Source organism: Homalodisca vitripennis, chromosome X, assembly GCF_021130785.1.
Source record: "Homalodisca vitripennis isolate AUS2020 chromosome X, UT_GWSS_2.1, whole genome shotgun sequence".
In the NCBI taxonomy this organism is placed as follows: Eukaryota; Metazoa; Arthropoda; class Insecta; order Hemiptera; family Cicadellidae; genus Homalodisca; species Homalodisca vitripennis.
The window spans coordinates 70,926,938-70,943,764 of record NC_060215.1 but is presented as its reverse complement, the minus strand read 5'-3'; the positions used below and the strand labels follow the sequence as shown (position 1 = coordinate 70,943,764).

The 16,827-nt window shown below is 33.5% G+C and overlaps 1 protein-coding gene across 3 annotated transcripts in view; it reads left to right on the top strand.

The window, feature by feature from the left end:
• The first annotated feature begins 1,698 nt into the window (after positions 1 to 1,698).
• Positions 1,699 to 16,827, top strand: part of LOC124369168 (ATP-dependent zinc metalloprotease YME1L-like) — a 64,903-nt gene continuing 49,774 nt past the window's right edge. Inside the window, exons 1-3 of one of the 3 annotated variants that reach the window (XM_046826964.1) lie at positions 1,699 to 1,718; positions 6,689 to 6,784; positions 14,811 to 15,087. In XM_046826964.1, the coding sequence (XP_046682920.1) occupies positions 14,904 to 15,087 (184 nt within the window). In that variant the 5' untranslated portion in view covers positions 1,699 to 1,718; positions 6,689 to 6,784; positions 14,811 to 14,903. Of the gene's footprint in view, positions 1,719 to 2,059; positions 2,251 to 6,688; positions 6,785 to 14,810; positions 15,088 to 16,827 lie in introns of those variants that run through there. The other 2 variants (XM_046826963.1, XM_046826965.1) reach the window with 2 other exon arrangements.

Below are 16,827 nucleotides of genomic sequence, written 5' to 3'. Positions count from 1 at the left end.
GAGAAGTAGGCTGAAGATGGGAACTATTTCCGTCATTGTTACTAAAAAAGTTTAATTTAGACGTATATTGCTAAGGACCCAGCTTATTGTAGAAAGCTCGAGCCGAAATAAATGTCGTAGTCTTGTGTCAAAACAGGAAGTGTTGTGATAAAGGCTAATATTGTGGCAAGGCGTCGATTGTTGTAAGAGACTTACATTTTCCTATAAGGATCCATGTTAAAATTGTTCTTTATGCTCACATATACTCACATTTTGCTTATTCAAATAGCACATGTAACGCTCAATGGTTCAGTATTGATATCTGAAAACCTAATGTAGAAAAATAGTAAAATATGGTTTTAAAATTAACTCCTTATATTAGAAGGAATGTATTATAATTAATCTCAACTCTTTAAATCGTCAGGAAACCATTCCCCCCTGGAAGAAACGCCATGAGTAGTATGCATAGGCATGGAGGCCGTAAGTTTTTAAAGGTACAGGTAATTTTAAATATATTATTTGTATACGTTGTAATAATGTATTGGCTTACATTGTTTGGAATAAAAATTATTCGGCGACAGAAAACAGCGGCAAATTTATGCTTAAGTATACAGTAAAAATATGTAGAGTATAATTTGACTTATAAAACTCGCATATAATCACTAAATACTACATTAAATTTAGTGATATCAGATACGTTTTATATAATTTCTTTCCAGTTTTTACTGTTAAGAATATAATTGAAATAACTAACAGGGTATTCCTACTACTTGGGACATCATTAATCTTGCTATAATTGTATAAACAAACCACTGTATCGGACTAAAATCTAAGTAAGAAATATGTTAAAAATAAAAGTAAGAAAGAAAAATTTGAAATTTCTCGTTGTTTTAAGTTAAGAAAAACAACAAAAACAACAGCAACAACAACAACAACACACACACACACACACACACACACACACACACACACACACACACACACACACACGTTGGTTTATGTGTTTGTAATACATTAATTTTGCACCAAAGTTATATTTATGCATTGTGTGATAAAGAAGTAATCAAAACTTAATGATACAACATGAATTGAGCAAAACAGCGGTAAATAATATTAGTGGTTTATTATACAAATTTGTGATAAATATCCTGCTAATATAACACAGAAACTATAAATAAACTTTTATTTTTTTTTAATTCTGTGAGAGTGTCTGTTCTCAAATTAGTTACTGTGATCCATCCTCAAACTAACATCTGAATACCCACTGTATAACTATAGTTGTGCATATCGATACAACAGTAATCGCACTGCATTCTTAAGCTGAGCCATCGCTCACTTAATAATATGCCTTTAGTAATGTTTTGCTTTCGTTAATAATATTATTTATGAACCGTAAAAGTATGATTCGACAGTGTGGTAATCTTTATGTATTGTATAGCGTTGAAATATTTACTGACTCAATCTTACCACAGTATCAAAAAAATTCACAAAATTGTCATACAGTTCCGAAGTAAAAACAATTTGCCTATTTCCGCGTTCTCTTTGAACCTATAGGGAGATTCCTGATTCTAGAATGTAGGAACGCGTGAATTTGAACTCCACTGATGATCACTATTTTCATAGTGTTATGCTCCTTTGGAAGTTGGCGAATAAAATGTCTTTGATTGTTGAATTAATAAAATATCAGAGCTTTCTTTTCTACAAAACTTACCCTTTATTAATATGGTTACCCAACAGTTGTGAGTATTATAATCTATGCTATTTGTGGAATAATTTAAGAGTTAAAGTATGATTCTACGTTTACTCAAAATTAACTGGTTTGCTGCGTATTTTACTTCTTCGGTAATGATATTTAATATTACTTGTTGAAAGACATACAATATGATTCTGATTCAACGTATATGCCTGTCGCGTTATCTAAGATTCGTACACACTCGAGTAAGTTCTAATGAATACGGTGTTTATGCGGGGATTTACAAATATATGAAGGAGTAACAGAAATGATTTTGGTTCTAGGCAGTGGGCATTATGAGGCATTTCAACTGGCAGCAGTGTGCTACCAATACCCAGCATCAAAGTAAAAAAATTACAATTACAACATTACAAATTACAACTACGTACGTACAGTTTATTTCGCCTAACCATGGTTTGACATAATCATTTAAATTTCACTTAATTAAAAGTATATAGTCAAGAAATAATTTAAAGCAAAATCTGTGAATCAGAACATATTCTACTTTTAGGATGTTTTCTTTACAAGCCCATAATCAGGTATGTAGTTCTCTACATATCATTGCATTTTCTTGTCAAGGTTGTTATAATTCTATTGGTTTGAAAAGTCGGTAGCCTTTTATTAATCATGTTATTTTTAAATTTATGTCATAATATAAGTTTATACACATAGTGTGATATTAGCCATAGTACTAAACTAGTCTCAATTTAGAAGGTGAATACTATTAGGCCTCCAATGTTAATGATACAGTAGGTGATGTTTATACTAGAGTTTTTATAGTGATTTTATGGACCATTATCGATCTAAATAGATTTTTCATTAACCTGTGGGCTGTTTGGATCAAAATTAGGGGTAAACCATGCTAAACTTGTGTACCCTGACTAGATTTGCTAAAAATTAGTAATGAATAAAACTTTTGTACTTTGATTGCCTTCATCAGCTTCGCGAAGGCATGGTCATACTTTCTCTGATTTTCACATTAACTAATCCGAATTTAACTTGACAGAAGCTCCTGCAATGCCAGTTGGCAACAGTGACCTGACTGTTCCTCAAATATAAACCCTTGTGTGGAAACATGGTAAAGGTGACAGTGCCAAGGTAACAGTGGAAATTTACAATCATATTTTCAATGTTTTTATCGTATTGTATGCGTCCTCCTGAACAAAACTATATATGGTTTTAGGGAGTGGAAATTGCAAATAAATAACTTAGGTATTTATTTACAATAGCGTGACCATGGAAAATGGACTTTTTTTTCATGGGTTGGGCATTTATAGCCAAGTATTATTATCACAGGTGCATATAAACTGGGGAAAGTATATTATTGTATTATATTGATGCCTTTCGGGCATTATTGCGTTAAGGAGCAGGGGCATCACGTGATCTGGGATTTTTGCAAGCTCGAGTTAATTTTTTTTCTAAAAGAGCAAGCAGTGCGCAGCACTGCGCAGCAGGCAGGCATTGTCGACAGAATTAACGTACTAGTCAGCATCATTTCAGTAACTTATCACTCACCTTAATGTTCAGGTGGGTACAGTTTTGCAGCTACAACCCAGAAATGGTGGATCCGCTCATTGAGGTTTGAGTATTTCGCCTTAAAAAGGTATTCACCCAATACCCCACAAAATGAGTTTTTTATCCTGCCGTAACGCCGAATTTTATCTTTAACACTTCTCCACGTCCGCTCGATGGTATTTGTGTGGGCGTGGGTCCACAAACTCCTTTGAGTGATTGACTGTCTCATGCACAAACCCCTCGTCCTCTAAGCAGTCGTACGCACGCCAACAATCACTAATAATTGTACTTCCCGGTAATTTTTTTGTTTTACGATCTTTAAGAGAGTTTCCTTGTCCCTTTTATCTACCGGCACTAAAAATGTTTCGTGTGTGGTGCGGTCTATACCACCAAACACCCACTGCCCTTCAATAAGTCGTCCTCTATTATATTTCCGTTTACCAAATTTGGCCTCGTCAATTTCCACAATGTGGCCAACTCCACCTAAAGTTACATCATTATTGGCCACATGGTCAACAAATACTTCCCGACAAAACGAATACCAGTCAACAGCTGTTTTAGAACTAATATTAAATTTCTTTTCCAGGTAATCTTGTCGCGGCGGCACTCAACACAATAATGACGCAACAACATAAAAAATGTCCGTCAATGGTAAATGGGCGTTTTCAAAGAAAGTCCCCTTTTTCGCACTGGTAGTAAACCGACACTTGATTTTCTTTCGTTTCGGTGCAGGCGTATAGTACTTTCCTCACCGAAAATGGAAGTCCCCAAATTCGTTTACAACGAGTTCGTTGCCACACTTTCTATTACCACAACGCCTAGTCCGGTTATAAGCCCCGTGGTTTACGTAAAATTGTAAAACTCCATACTCGTCTTTACGAATTGCTTCCACATAAGATAACGAACATCCAACACAAAGGTGTGCCATTACCACTACTGAACTAGGAGGTTAAAAATAGACACGGAGGAACAAAATAGTTCAAAATGGCGTCCCTTCTTTATTTGAGAGAGCGCGGAGTAATACCAAACTGTCAAATATGGATAGTGTTGCCAGAGGTACTGTCAAAAACAGAGTTTTCAGAGGATTTCAAAAAATCATAACTCCTTTGATTTTCGTTGCCGATGAATTTTTTCTTCACTATTGTTTTCAGGAAAAATTGTAGTTTTCAGGAAAAAAAAATGAACATACCTTTCCATGGTCACGTTATTGTAAATTGATACCATAACTTAATATTTAAAATGAAAACGTCGTTTTGGGTAATGTGCTTCTAGTTATCTAAGTTTTTTCAGCATTATCTGTGTCAGATGTCTTATTTAAGTGTTCTGTGGTTTAAAACAGCTTAAGTAGTACAGTATCAACAGTCGTGCCGTGTAGTAGTGCCTTCACTGCGTAGTGGATAGCCATGGTATCCATTACTCAACTACCGTGGCGTTTAACTCTAATATCATCTTTTAGATTAGAAAATGTAGCCTACTTGTTTAAGTGTGGTAATCCAAAATAAATGAGCAGTATAAATATTAGGAAATAATTAGTTCTTTGGTATTATCCTGAGACCATTCTGTCCCTACCTATTCCTTGTTATCACACTATATAAGTAGGTTTAGATTAGGTTCTCATATACACTGTACTAGTTACCAAACTTAAATGTGATCTGGAGCCGGAAAAGTTGGATGATCTGGGGCGTGATCTGAGGTTGGGAAAGTACTAAATCAGAAATGCCACAGTTACTAGTGGCAGATGCTGTTACGCCCGCGCTTGTGGCTGGAGACATTAACTTACCATAGCCCATACAGCTAATAGTTTCTTGCAGTAAAGGAAAATTGCTTACAAAGAAAATGAATAGGCTAACATAAAACAAAAGAATTATTTTAGTTAGTTAGTAATAGACTAATGGTAATGCCTCTGGCCATCAGCAAAGGCTGCAACAGCTTTATTCAGCAGCCCACGCTGATGGTGACTAAAAAATGAAAAATTCATTTATATTGTACCTATTAGTAAAGTGTACAAATTTTAAAGGGGTGGGTAACAAACCTGAATGCTTCAGAGCTAAAGAATAATTCGAACTCACATCTAGCCATTTTGTTTACTAGTAACACTCACATTGTGAACTCTTTAATTACATGTTAGAAGAATATTAATTACTTTAGAATATTAATGATAGTTTTGGTTTTCTTGGTGTTTCCTACTTTTTATTCTACCTGATATGACATTCTACATGCTTAGCCCTATAAGCGCTACGAGAAGTATATGATCGGGATGCATAGCATGCTGCTAAAGAGCACTGCTGGAGTGAAATCGTTAGCTATCTGCACATTCAAGAAATCAAGTCAGGATGGCAATGTGGTCTAAAGTGCTGTTCAGGGACATGGGAGTTGGCCTTGGAGTCACCATTACGATTCCTGTATTTGATATAAGGAAGTTTTGTGGTCTGGTGTACACTTATATGAATCGCTTGTCTGTGGTAAAGCTTTTGTGAGATTTATTATTATATCTATTAGCGTTCAATTGCTATGTTTACCTACATTAACTGTCCCCTTTTTATTGTATAATTTTATTAATCTCAAATGGCAAATTGTTTACAAGTTGGGGATTTAATATCCTAGTACTAGTAGGTGTTGAAAGTTCTGCATAGACTTGTTTATCAGGTTATGCCTGGCTTCCTAATCATTAGTTAATTGGACTAGTTATTCAAATAATTGCCTTTTAAAATAGCATAAAATATTAGATTTGAAATTCTTTATTTAAATTTAATTTTGTGTTTAAGGTGGATTTGTACCTCAATGTGAGATCTAAAAACTTTTAAAGAATTTTAGTGTTGGCTCAATAATTTTTTACCAGTTATTAACAGCCTATAATTGCTGACTCACCTTTGGCTCGCTGGGCGTCTAAATGGGTTGTTAGCAAATTCGGGGATTAGGTGGATTTGGTGATTAGTTAAATTCAAAGATTCAATTTGTGAGTTTAAAATTAAAATTTTCAGACTTTTCCCATCAGTTTGAAGGTAAAAGCTAACTGCGTGCAAACTTTCCAGTTTTCAGAATTTATAAAAGTTCATTTGAATTTTGTATACTCTACCAGTCGGTGAGTTACATTTGCGGATGTATGTGCAAGGTGTAACAAGCTTTTAGCTTTACTAGTTTTAGAGATAATAATTTGTTAATAAAGAATACAAAATGGCGGCTAGCAGCTAAACAATGTGGAAATTGAAAAATGTTATTCTTCATTTTTAGCTTAGAATCACACACAGAATTTGAAAATACATAGACAACCCAACTTATTTGTTACACTCTGTATATAAGGGTTATCTTCAATAAAGAAAAGCAATCATGAAACTTAGGTTACGAGGCTGTTAAATGTTGTTAGGGCAGATTTTAATATCATTATTTTTTCCACTTTATTTTACCATTAAGAACATTGGAATGAAAAAAACCGTCACTAAAACATGTATGTTGCTTTTTTAGGTGTTTGTACTGAATGCTGTTAATCCTAGGAGTTGCTGTCTTACACTTCGAAGATTGAATTTGAAAGAAGATAACCTAGACAAAAGTTTTCAAGAGGTAAATCTACATTTTTATGTTAATGTGTGATGATGTGTTTAATAGGGATTTTTAGAAGTTCTTATTTGCATCAAGTCTCAAGGTTTGGATAATTTATAGTAAAGGAAATTTTCATCTACAACAGTGCAAGTACACCATTAATATTGCCAGTGGTACATTGTGCCATTTGCCATTGAGTGTAGCTGTTGTTTGGATGGGTGACCACTGAGCGAGCCTATCCTTGCAAGCAGCCCGCCTGCCCAGCCATTGGCCATTGGTAGTGGTTCGGAAGTTACCTTTAAGCTGTTGGTCTCCAGGTTAAGAGAGGGATTCATAACCCTAACTTTGCATGTTAAAACGAGACGTTCTTTAACTTTAACTTTTAATATTGTTAACCCCTTGAGTGCCGGAGCGTCGCTGTCAGCGATCCCGCATTATATGCAAGAAATGCCAGAATCGCTGTTAGCGACTTCTGCAGTAACGCTAATATGACGGCTCAATGACTATACATACGCATTCCAAAGGCTTCAACGTAACTTTTGATGTAGGTTTTGTTGCATTCTGGTTAGATTCTGATTTTTACAGCGGTTGTAAAGTGTCGAGTTAAGAATCGACCGCTACGCGGACAAGTCGTCACATGTTTTGTTTGCACTGCTGTTTATTTCACAAATGATATTGAAAGTTTTTAAGTGTAAATGGGTTTGTAGTGTTAGTATCGTCAAATTATTTCGTTTGTGTATGTTGTTCTAGTCTGTGTGTAAGTAGAACAATGACTTCACCGTGAGTAACGGCGATCGCAAGCATCTATTACTTTACTAAATACGTTTGTATAGTTTTTATGTTTGTTGTGTTTTTTCAGTGATATTTATAAACAATGAGTCATACATATACAATACACAGAGTGTTAGGTTAGGTTAGAAAATTTCTAGTTTTGTAGTAGTTCATATTTTCATATTTATTTTCCAAACTTTATTTATAAGAATAAAAAAAAATTATGTCTTTTTGTAAAGAATTAAATGGAGTATAAGATAGAATAACTAAAAGTGAAATAATAAAATATTTCAATAATACTAAGTTGTGTCAAAATTAAAAACAAAATGTTTTTGTTCATAAAGTTTTTGTTAATGATATTTTTTATTTGTATAAAAACGTTAAATAAGTGATCAATGTATTATATGTATAAAGAAAATATATTTATCTAAAAAAAACCCAAGACATTATACCAATAAATAAATTTGTTATGAATTTTTAACCAGACCCTTGCAGAATCAGGCATTTTCACTCTGCATTTTATGTATACCATATAGCAAAACGCTGTGGCACTCAAATGGTTAATTACTGAACAAAATTATGTTTTATTTTACATAATAAATCTATATTTTACTTAATTTTTTATAATTTGAAATAGAATGTAGAGATGGTGTAGCAGGGGTTTCCAAACTTTTTCGTTCGAGGGTCAAACTGAAAGATTTTAGGAGGGTGATGGGCCAAGTACCTTCATTGTATTTTATTGAAAGACAGTAAGGTTAGATAACCACAACAATACTTTAGTCAATGCAGTAGGTTACTAAGGAAGATTATCACACTTTTTTATAAAAAATACATTCATTTATTTAATGAAACTAATATTCTTTACCGATGTTGACAAAACATTAGTTACATTTTATATTGGACCATCCCTTGTCTTTCTTGTGCATGTGAGATATTCCTGCAGTTGGCTTTTAACTAATATCTTGGTTCAAACGTTTACATCCCTATCACCAAAATATATTTAGGTGTTCATCATAAAAGTTCTCTTTATAATTGGATGTAACAAAAATAATTTTTGAGAACTTTGTTCACAGATATATTGATAAAAAACTGAAAACTTCCTACTGTACTTACAGTGTTTAAATCTTTTGAAGTTGTCACTGAAAGACCTACAATGTAAAAACGTAGATGTACAACAATTTGCTGATTGACTAATAATAGATTATTGGTCATCGTAATTAATTAATAAACCTAGGCTATGAAATACAGTTAAAAGCCTACCTGTAAATTGGGAGAAAATCTGCAATTCTTGTAATATTCCTTGCAATACTCTTTCAAGTTCTCATTTGAAGCAAGTTCAAGTTGAAGTTATGAGGGTTGATTATCAATTAAACTTTTAAGATTATTGAATAGCTTTATCTGTTCAGTTGTTGATGCATCATCGAATTCACCAAAGCGAGTTAGAAATTCTTTCCATAGTTTTATAATGGTATCAACTATATAATGTGACGAATAAGGCACAAGATTTTCAGTAACAAGTTTCAGAGTAATCCAAAATTGTTTTTCCCAATTAATTTTTTTGTTCTAAAAACTTTAACATGTCGGAAAAAAACCTTTTATTACCAGTTTTTCTCTTTAAAGTTTCAAGTTTAAAGAATTAGGTTAGTGATGAGATCCACTGCAAATGTAAGCATCCAAAGCCAGTGATTATCTCAAAGCTCTTCTACAGCTATGGCTTGTTAAATCATGAACATGTCAATTGTTTGACATTGTTCAAAAAGTCTCCAAAGTACTTTCCTCTGTTTAGACGATATAAACCACAACGATAGGCATCGTCTGGATATTTGCACTTGATTTCTGAGAAAAAAGTTTAAAACTGGTAGTGTTTCAGAGTGCGAGACCTATTCATTGTCATAACATTTCTTTTATAACCTAATTTTTTCTTCATAAGGTTTATTAGTGAATAATAGAGTAGAATTCTATGGATTTCTCACCTTTAACCCTTTGAACTGAATTTCAAACATTTCCACAAATTAAAGTTACCAAAAAGATCAAGTTGGAGTTTATAAATAGTTCTTTTTTCAAAAAATATCTGCACAAGTAATGTTCATTAATTTTCATAGAATAAACATCAGCAAATCCTTTGATAATTTCTAATACATCATTTTTTACACCTCTCTTAAAAATAAGCACTCAAGCTGATTCTGACACATTTGTTGACTCATTCAAAACGATTGAAACTTTCCTGCAGGAATTTACAAAGTGAGACATATTTTGAAACTTGCTCAAACAGCAGCCTCAAACTAATATTTACTCTTAAAAGTTAAGATGGCATAGATTTTTGAAAGATTAAACTTTATCCTCCAGACTGATCTCTAATTTGAGGATATTTTCTTTTACAATCTTATGTTTTACAATATTTATGAATATTGTACAATTTATTCCAATACAGATATTTTTATTTATAAATGAAACAAAATATCCCACTTATCATTAAACACATGGCACTCACTATCAACATTTCTTTTTTTGGACAATGTCATAATTCAAGTAAGTGTTACAAACACAAACAAACCACATGTGGAATATTGGGAAAGCAGCATTTAGTTACCATCAACATCTGTAAGGCATTCAATAATAAGAGAGAGAAAAGAAACCTAGGCTATGATTTGTCATTTGTTGGTACTATTAACTGACTTGTGCTACAGACCAAGGCATGTAGCTTAAACCGTGGCTAGTGAATGTGTATGATTCATCCTTTTGTCTCTACTTCATATGAAAGCACATACAAAGTAAGGCTATTTAATAACGAGACTGACAAAAAAAAATGTTATTTTTATTTTATACATAATCACTTATTGTCACCTTCAATATACACTCCTTCTATATCCCTACAACGCTCCATGCTAATTTTCCATTGTTGGAAACAGTGCTGGAAGTCATCTACTGTTAGCTCCTTCAGGACGTGCTGCTTTCTCTTACAGCTTCCACAGACCTTGTCCCTTGTTCCACAATCTTGTCTCTTTTAATGGAGATTTCACTTTAGGGAACAGGTAGAAGTAACATGGTACAAGATCTTGTGAATAAGGTGGATGATCCCAGGATACTGTGATGCTCTGCTTGGCTGGGAACCTCTTGACAGATAACGTGAAATGAGCTGGTGCATTGTCTGGGTAGAGAACCCATGGTTTTACTTTCTACATTTCGGGGCATTTTTTCTTTATTTTACCTTAAAAAGTACCTCAAGGTAGTAATATTGATTAATTGTTTGAGCTTCAGGAACCCAGTGAAGGTAATACAATCCTATGGATATATATATATATATATATATATATATATATATATAATATATATAAAGAAAAACAATCATTATTGCTTTAAATTTTAAATTGCTCATTCAGGCTTTTTTGGCTCTCTGAGAAGTTGGGCTCTTCCAGTGCACGGACTGGCACGTTGTTTTCGGATCATAAGTAAAAAAAAACCACGTTTCATCACATGTTATTATCGTTTCCAAACAATTTGGGTCATTTTCAGTCATTTACAAAGTGTCACTAAAAGCATTTTTGCTTGTTATTAAAACGAATTTTAGGCACCATTTTAGCACACACTTTTCGCTTGTTGAAATTGTCATGTAAAATTTGTCGTACACATTCTTTATCAATACCTACAGTTTCACTAATTGCATGAATACTAAATTGATGGTCAGACCGAATTAAACTACCGTCTTTTATTTACATTTTCATCCGTTTTTGACATTGAAGGGTGACCTGGCCATGAATCCATCTTCAACGCCTTCTCTGTCATCTTTAAAATGCTTAAACCATTAAAAAACACGTGCCACAATAAACATTTACTGCCATACAGGTCTTTCAGTAAATTATAAGTTTCAGTAGCAGTTTTTCCAAGTTTAAAGTGAAATTTCAGTTGAAATAATTCATTGCTCTACTATTGCACTAACCAGTTATCCGGAAAAAAAAATAACACAAAGGTAGGCTCTGACTAAATGGTGTTGTTTACAGAAGTGAGATTAGCTGCATACTAAAGAGAAAGGTTTACACTAAACATTTTAATGGCGGTTGACACATGCCTCCTTGATCCGCAGCAGTTTCAGTCTCGTTATTTAATAGGTACATGTTGTATAGTGTCCATGCCAAAATTTTTGTTGCCACTACCAGCCGCTTCTTCAAATGAAGAGCATTGTATTATTGTTCCCCTGTGGAGTGGTCTGTACTTGGTTGAGCCTTGGGAGGGGAAGGGTATTTTGTGGTGAGGTGGGAACTGCTTTGCAGTCTTGTCTCCATCCCTTCACAAGGTTTTAAACTGCTTGGTTCAATCTGTACAGGGAACGTCAGGCAAATGCGGAAGCAGCAATTCGTCACTTATCTGACCGCTCTTATAGACAATAATATATAATATGGTGACTACATTGTGGTGAACCAATATTGCTAGTTAAAAATAGTGTAAAAACTGAATCACAAAAAAGGCTTACATTTGCAAAGTTTGAGTCATGGCCAATTTTTCAGTGCAATTTACTTTAATGCTTAAAAAATGTATAACATATATAAGACATTATTTAAAGAATAAGCTCTAAATAATAGTTAAGTTAGCGTAGCTGGCACGAATGTCTCACTCACAGGACTGAAATCTATTGTCACTTTGTTATTGATGGAAATGAATTGTTGATCACTGGCCACAGGCTGTAGTTTGGAGACCACTGTTCTAGAGATCAAAATAAGACTTTTTGAATGTGAGGAAGTTTCCATCACCTAGTTCTTTTTATGGTTATTTATATTTATTTATTTGTTCATTGGCATATATTTATTTACATTTTTGTGAGGCTAATAACTGTTATGTATTATATTTTATTTTTGTATTGCATACCCATGTTGTTTAACTTAGTTGGTTTCTTTTTTATTTGTTATAATTTTGTGAAAAGCTATTTAAGAACCTTTTAAAATTATATTAGTTTTTATAAAGGAATATTATACACTACCTGCATAGCATAAATTGCATGCCAAATATGTGTTTTATTAACTATTTATTATTGTAGATAATATTCAGTATGAATTAAACTCATGGAATATGTATTATGTTACGTGTTTCTAGGAAATAAACCTTGTTTTTTATTTAAACTTGAACTTGGGAGCTATTTTTTATGAGTAATATGAATGTTAATCAATGAAAATAAGTTAATGGTGTACGGGAGTCACTCTGAAAGTTTTTAAATGCCGGAAAACAGTGGATAGTGCAATAATCATATTATCTGATTGTCCAAGTGCTAATCAGATCTGACAGCAATTTTTATGTATGTTGTGCGTTTTGAAAGATTCAATTTCATTATTAATAGAGCTCTCAAGAAATAATTTTTGTATGATTTTAAAGTTAGTTAGTCTCAGGGGGAGTACATAAAACATCTCAAAATTGCCTTTGCTTCTGAAGCACCATCTCGTGCTACTGTTTTAGGTGGTATTTAGAATTTCTTAAGGCCGTAATTCTCGTCAAGATGATGAACTTTCAGGAAGTCTGTATTCCGCCTATCATCAAGAGAATGTTCATCAAGTGTAAGCTATAATCCAAGACAACAGACACTGCACTTATTTTATGATTGAGATTTGCATGATTTTTTAAAATCATGATAATTATTTGTGGATGGGTGCCTCTCACAATGTCATAGCTGAAAGAGTGAAAAAGTTAACAGACCTTCCAATAGAATAATGATGGTGAACATGAGATTATTTCAAAAATAGTCACTGCTGACTAGTACATGCCATTTTATAACGTTCCAATGCGAGGAGAGAGTCGTGTATAGGTACAAGACAAACCATTCACCACAATGGTCAAGAAACATTGATGAAGAAAGTAATGTATGTTGTTTTCTTCAGGAATATGGGACTGGTGAATGCTTTTAAGCTGGAGGGTCAAAGGACTGATACAGCAAGGCAGTATACTTAACAGTGGTTGCCAGAAGTTCCTCATGACTTGAACATTAAGGGTTTAATTTTGCATCATATTAATGCCTCTTCCCACCTGACCTGCTACAAACACTTGTGGGTTTTTGACCGAAGTCAAAATGATGGAATACTTCCTCTGATATACCCAATCTCACTATGTGATCTGGTTATACTTCAATCTGAGGAAACATTTGCAAGGTCATCACTTTTCTTCGGAATACCAAATTGATGTTGAAGATTCGTAATTATTTTGACTCTATTTAAAACATTCAGTGGTCGGGTGTTTACAACGAATGGAAAATCTGACTTCAAAAGTGCATTGACATTGTAGAGGATTATTTTGACCAAGCCTAATGCTTGGAAAGTCTAAAACAAAAACTCTTCATGCAGGAATCTCAAAACTTTCACAGTGAGCCATGTACAATTCATTCGTCACTCTAATGTTATTTACTTTGAGACATGTTTCTGGTCAATGTACGATATTAAATTATAGGTCAAATAAAAAAGTCAGGAACACAAAGTAAACAAAAGAATAACTAACTATTATTGTAAAACATTAGTGTTCTCTCATGTATTTGAAGATTGCACAATGGCTTTGTTAATACGTACAATATAATGGTAATGTGTGTATCTACGCGTTATTTTTTAGCTCTCAAGCATTCATGTTCATGATCAGTTGCTTCTTGAAGTTTGATATTTTACTATTAGGTACTGTCTAAAGGGATGTTGTTCATTCATGGCCATGGCTGGATAAATTCTCTTCCCTATTCAACTAACAGTTCATTTTACAAGATTTAAAGATTTCTTGTCTTTTCCAAAACTTAATTGTTTTATGTTATTGTTTTAGCCTATTCACTTTTTAAGCAGTTTCCTTTCTTTAAATGAACTATTTCCATGGTGACGAAAGAAAAGCATCTCTTGAGTTAGTATCCATCAGTAAAATATCAAAGTTCTACAGGCTAAAAATAGTACAAACTCACATAAACGAGATCTAGACAAACTAATTGTTGTGACTGGCTTGGCGACAATTTTAAAATTTAAAGTTACCCCTTCTACCCCCCTCCCCCTTAAAAAGGGGGATAACATTTGTTATCCTTCAAAATTCCAAAAATGTATTCTACTGTAATATGTATGGTGAAAATTGTACATCAATATCTCAGTCCGTTTGGAATATATCCAGGTGTATCAAGACTTAATTTATACCCTGTATATAATCATAATTTGTCCAACAGATTGGTTTATTAATTGGTCAGTAAAGTTTGGATTGGTAAAATAGTAGCAGAAACATGTTATGTATCTACATTTTATACAACATTTGTTTTATTAATGATCATTTTTGATTTTAGGCAGTGAAAAATTGTACTGAGTTTTCTGGGAAGGATATTCCACTTCAAGAACTGAAATCTGTTTACTTAAATAAAAAGATTCAACAACCCAAAATGGCAAAATCTCAAAACATATCCAGTTTAGTGAAAGGAGTTCTTAATTTGGTCATTGAACAAAACTCGACTCATCATGGAATTGTGGGGGAACTTTTTGGAAAAAACAAGTTGAAGGTATCTTCTAAGTTGGCTAAATCGCTTGTTGACAATATTATGTTCTCAGCCACTCCAACTAATATTGGTGAGCCTATGTTAATATTTTATTACGTATATTTCACATTATATTCTAAATGTTTACTAAGAGCATATTTCCCATATTAAAATGTGTCTTAAATTATCACAGTTACGGTAATTAGAATTCATGTTTTCCACCAATAACTTATGTGATAATTGTTTTATTATTGTCATCACCCTTGGATTTTCAATTATGTTTTTTGTAAAAATATGTATTTTAAGGTAACCTGAATGAATTATTTTTTTAATGATTATATCTGTGTATGTTTTAGTATCTGTTTATGCATTTTGCCAGAAATGTTAATGATTCAGAAGTCTTTATACAGTAAAAACAATTCAAGGAAGATAACACTTTGAATCCCAAGCTCTTAATATTGTTTATGTATGCTGTCCGTCCCAACCATTTTAAAGGTTTTTTATTTAATTTCTGAAAAGTGTAAGTTATTGTTTCTTAGCAACCAATATTAACCCTTTCAGGACAAATCACAGACACTGCACAGCTGGCATACTATGTCTCATTTCACTGACGTATGAGATTAGTTTAGTAGGTTCTACTGGCTCTGCATTGTGCTGCTAGTTTGAACTATTTGAAACAGCATTATAGCCTTTTTTCCAGTACATTTACTGGTTTCTTGACGAGCAAAAGTTCTAGCTGAGTGAATTGTCTTCCGATGTAAAGAAACTAGTCGAGCCAATGTAAATCAGGTTCTTTGTACTTTTATTGTTGTTTTGGACAAATCACAGACACTGCACAGCTGGCATACTATGTCTCATTTCACTGACGTATGAGATTAGTTTAGTAGGTTCTACTGGCTCTGCATTGTGCTGCTAGTTTGAACTATTTGAAACAGCATTGTAGCCTTTTTTCCAGTACATTTACTGGTTTCTTGACGAGTAACGAGGAAAAGTTCCAGCTGAGTGAATCGTCTTCCGATGTAAAGAAACTAGTCGAGCCACTGTAAATAAGGTTCTTTGTACTTTTTTGTTGTTTTCGTCGCAGTTTTAGTTTTTAATCTATTGCAAATATGATGGTAAAGTGCAATTAACCCTTCCCGCGCTACGGCAATTTGGGACGCACCATACCCAAACGCTACATATACCTCAAAATTGTTTTTTCCATAAAGTCAACGCTAATGTTGTATTTGAGTTTGTTACCATATAAAAAGACTTTTGAGAACAAAAAAAGTATAATTTTTTTAATACGTTTATTTAAATTATAAAAAAATATAAATACACCAAATTTAACGAAATGTTGAACGAAATTTTACTATCGTGTATAATATTATACTATAGTATATTATATGTATAGTATGTATATTATACAATTAAAATAAAACATTAATGGGTATAAAAAGATCTAAAATTAGCCATCACGGTGTTCAAGATAACGTCAACGTGTGGTACGTCTTGAAACACGTATCCGGGTGCAGGTTCGGCCGGGCGGTGCATGTCTCGCACACGTAAATGGTCTCCTTGCGTAAACCGTTGCGTGTACACACAACACATCTTCCCAATATGTCAAAAACCAATTTGACAACGTAAACACAACAGTTCCACTCGCAGTCCGCGAACGAACTAAACCGGCGAGTTAGTTCGTCAGTAGCGCTTGTGTCTGGCAAAACAGGCAGTGGCATGGGTAGTGCGCTGCCATTTTGCAGCTTGGAGAAAAACCGGGAGGCGGGGACAACTATTACTGTGCTTTTCTATTGAGGGATAAATACTCCAGCAGTTGCTGCACTCCACCGGC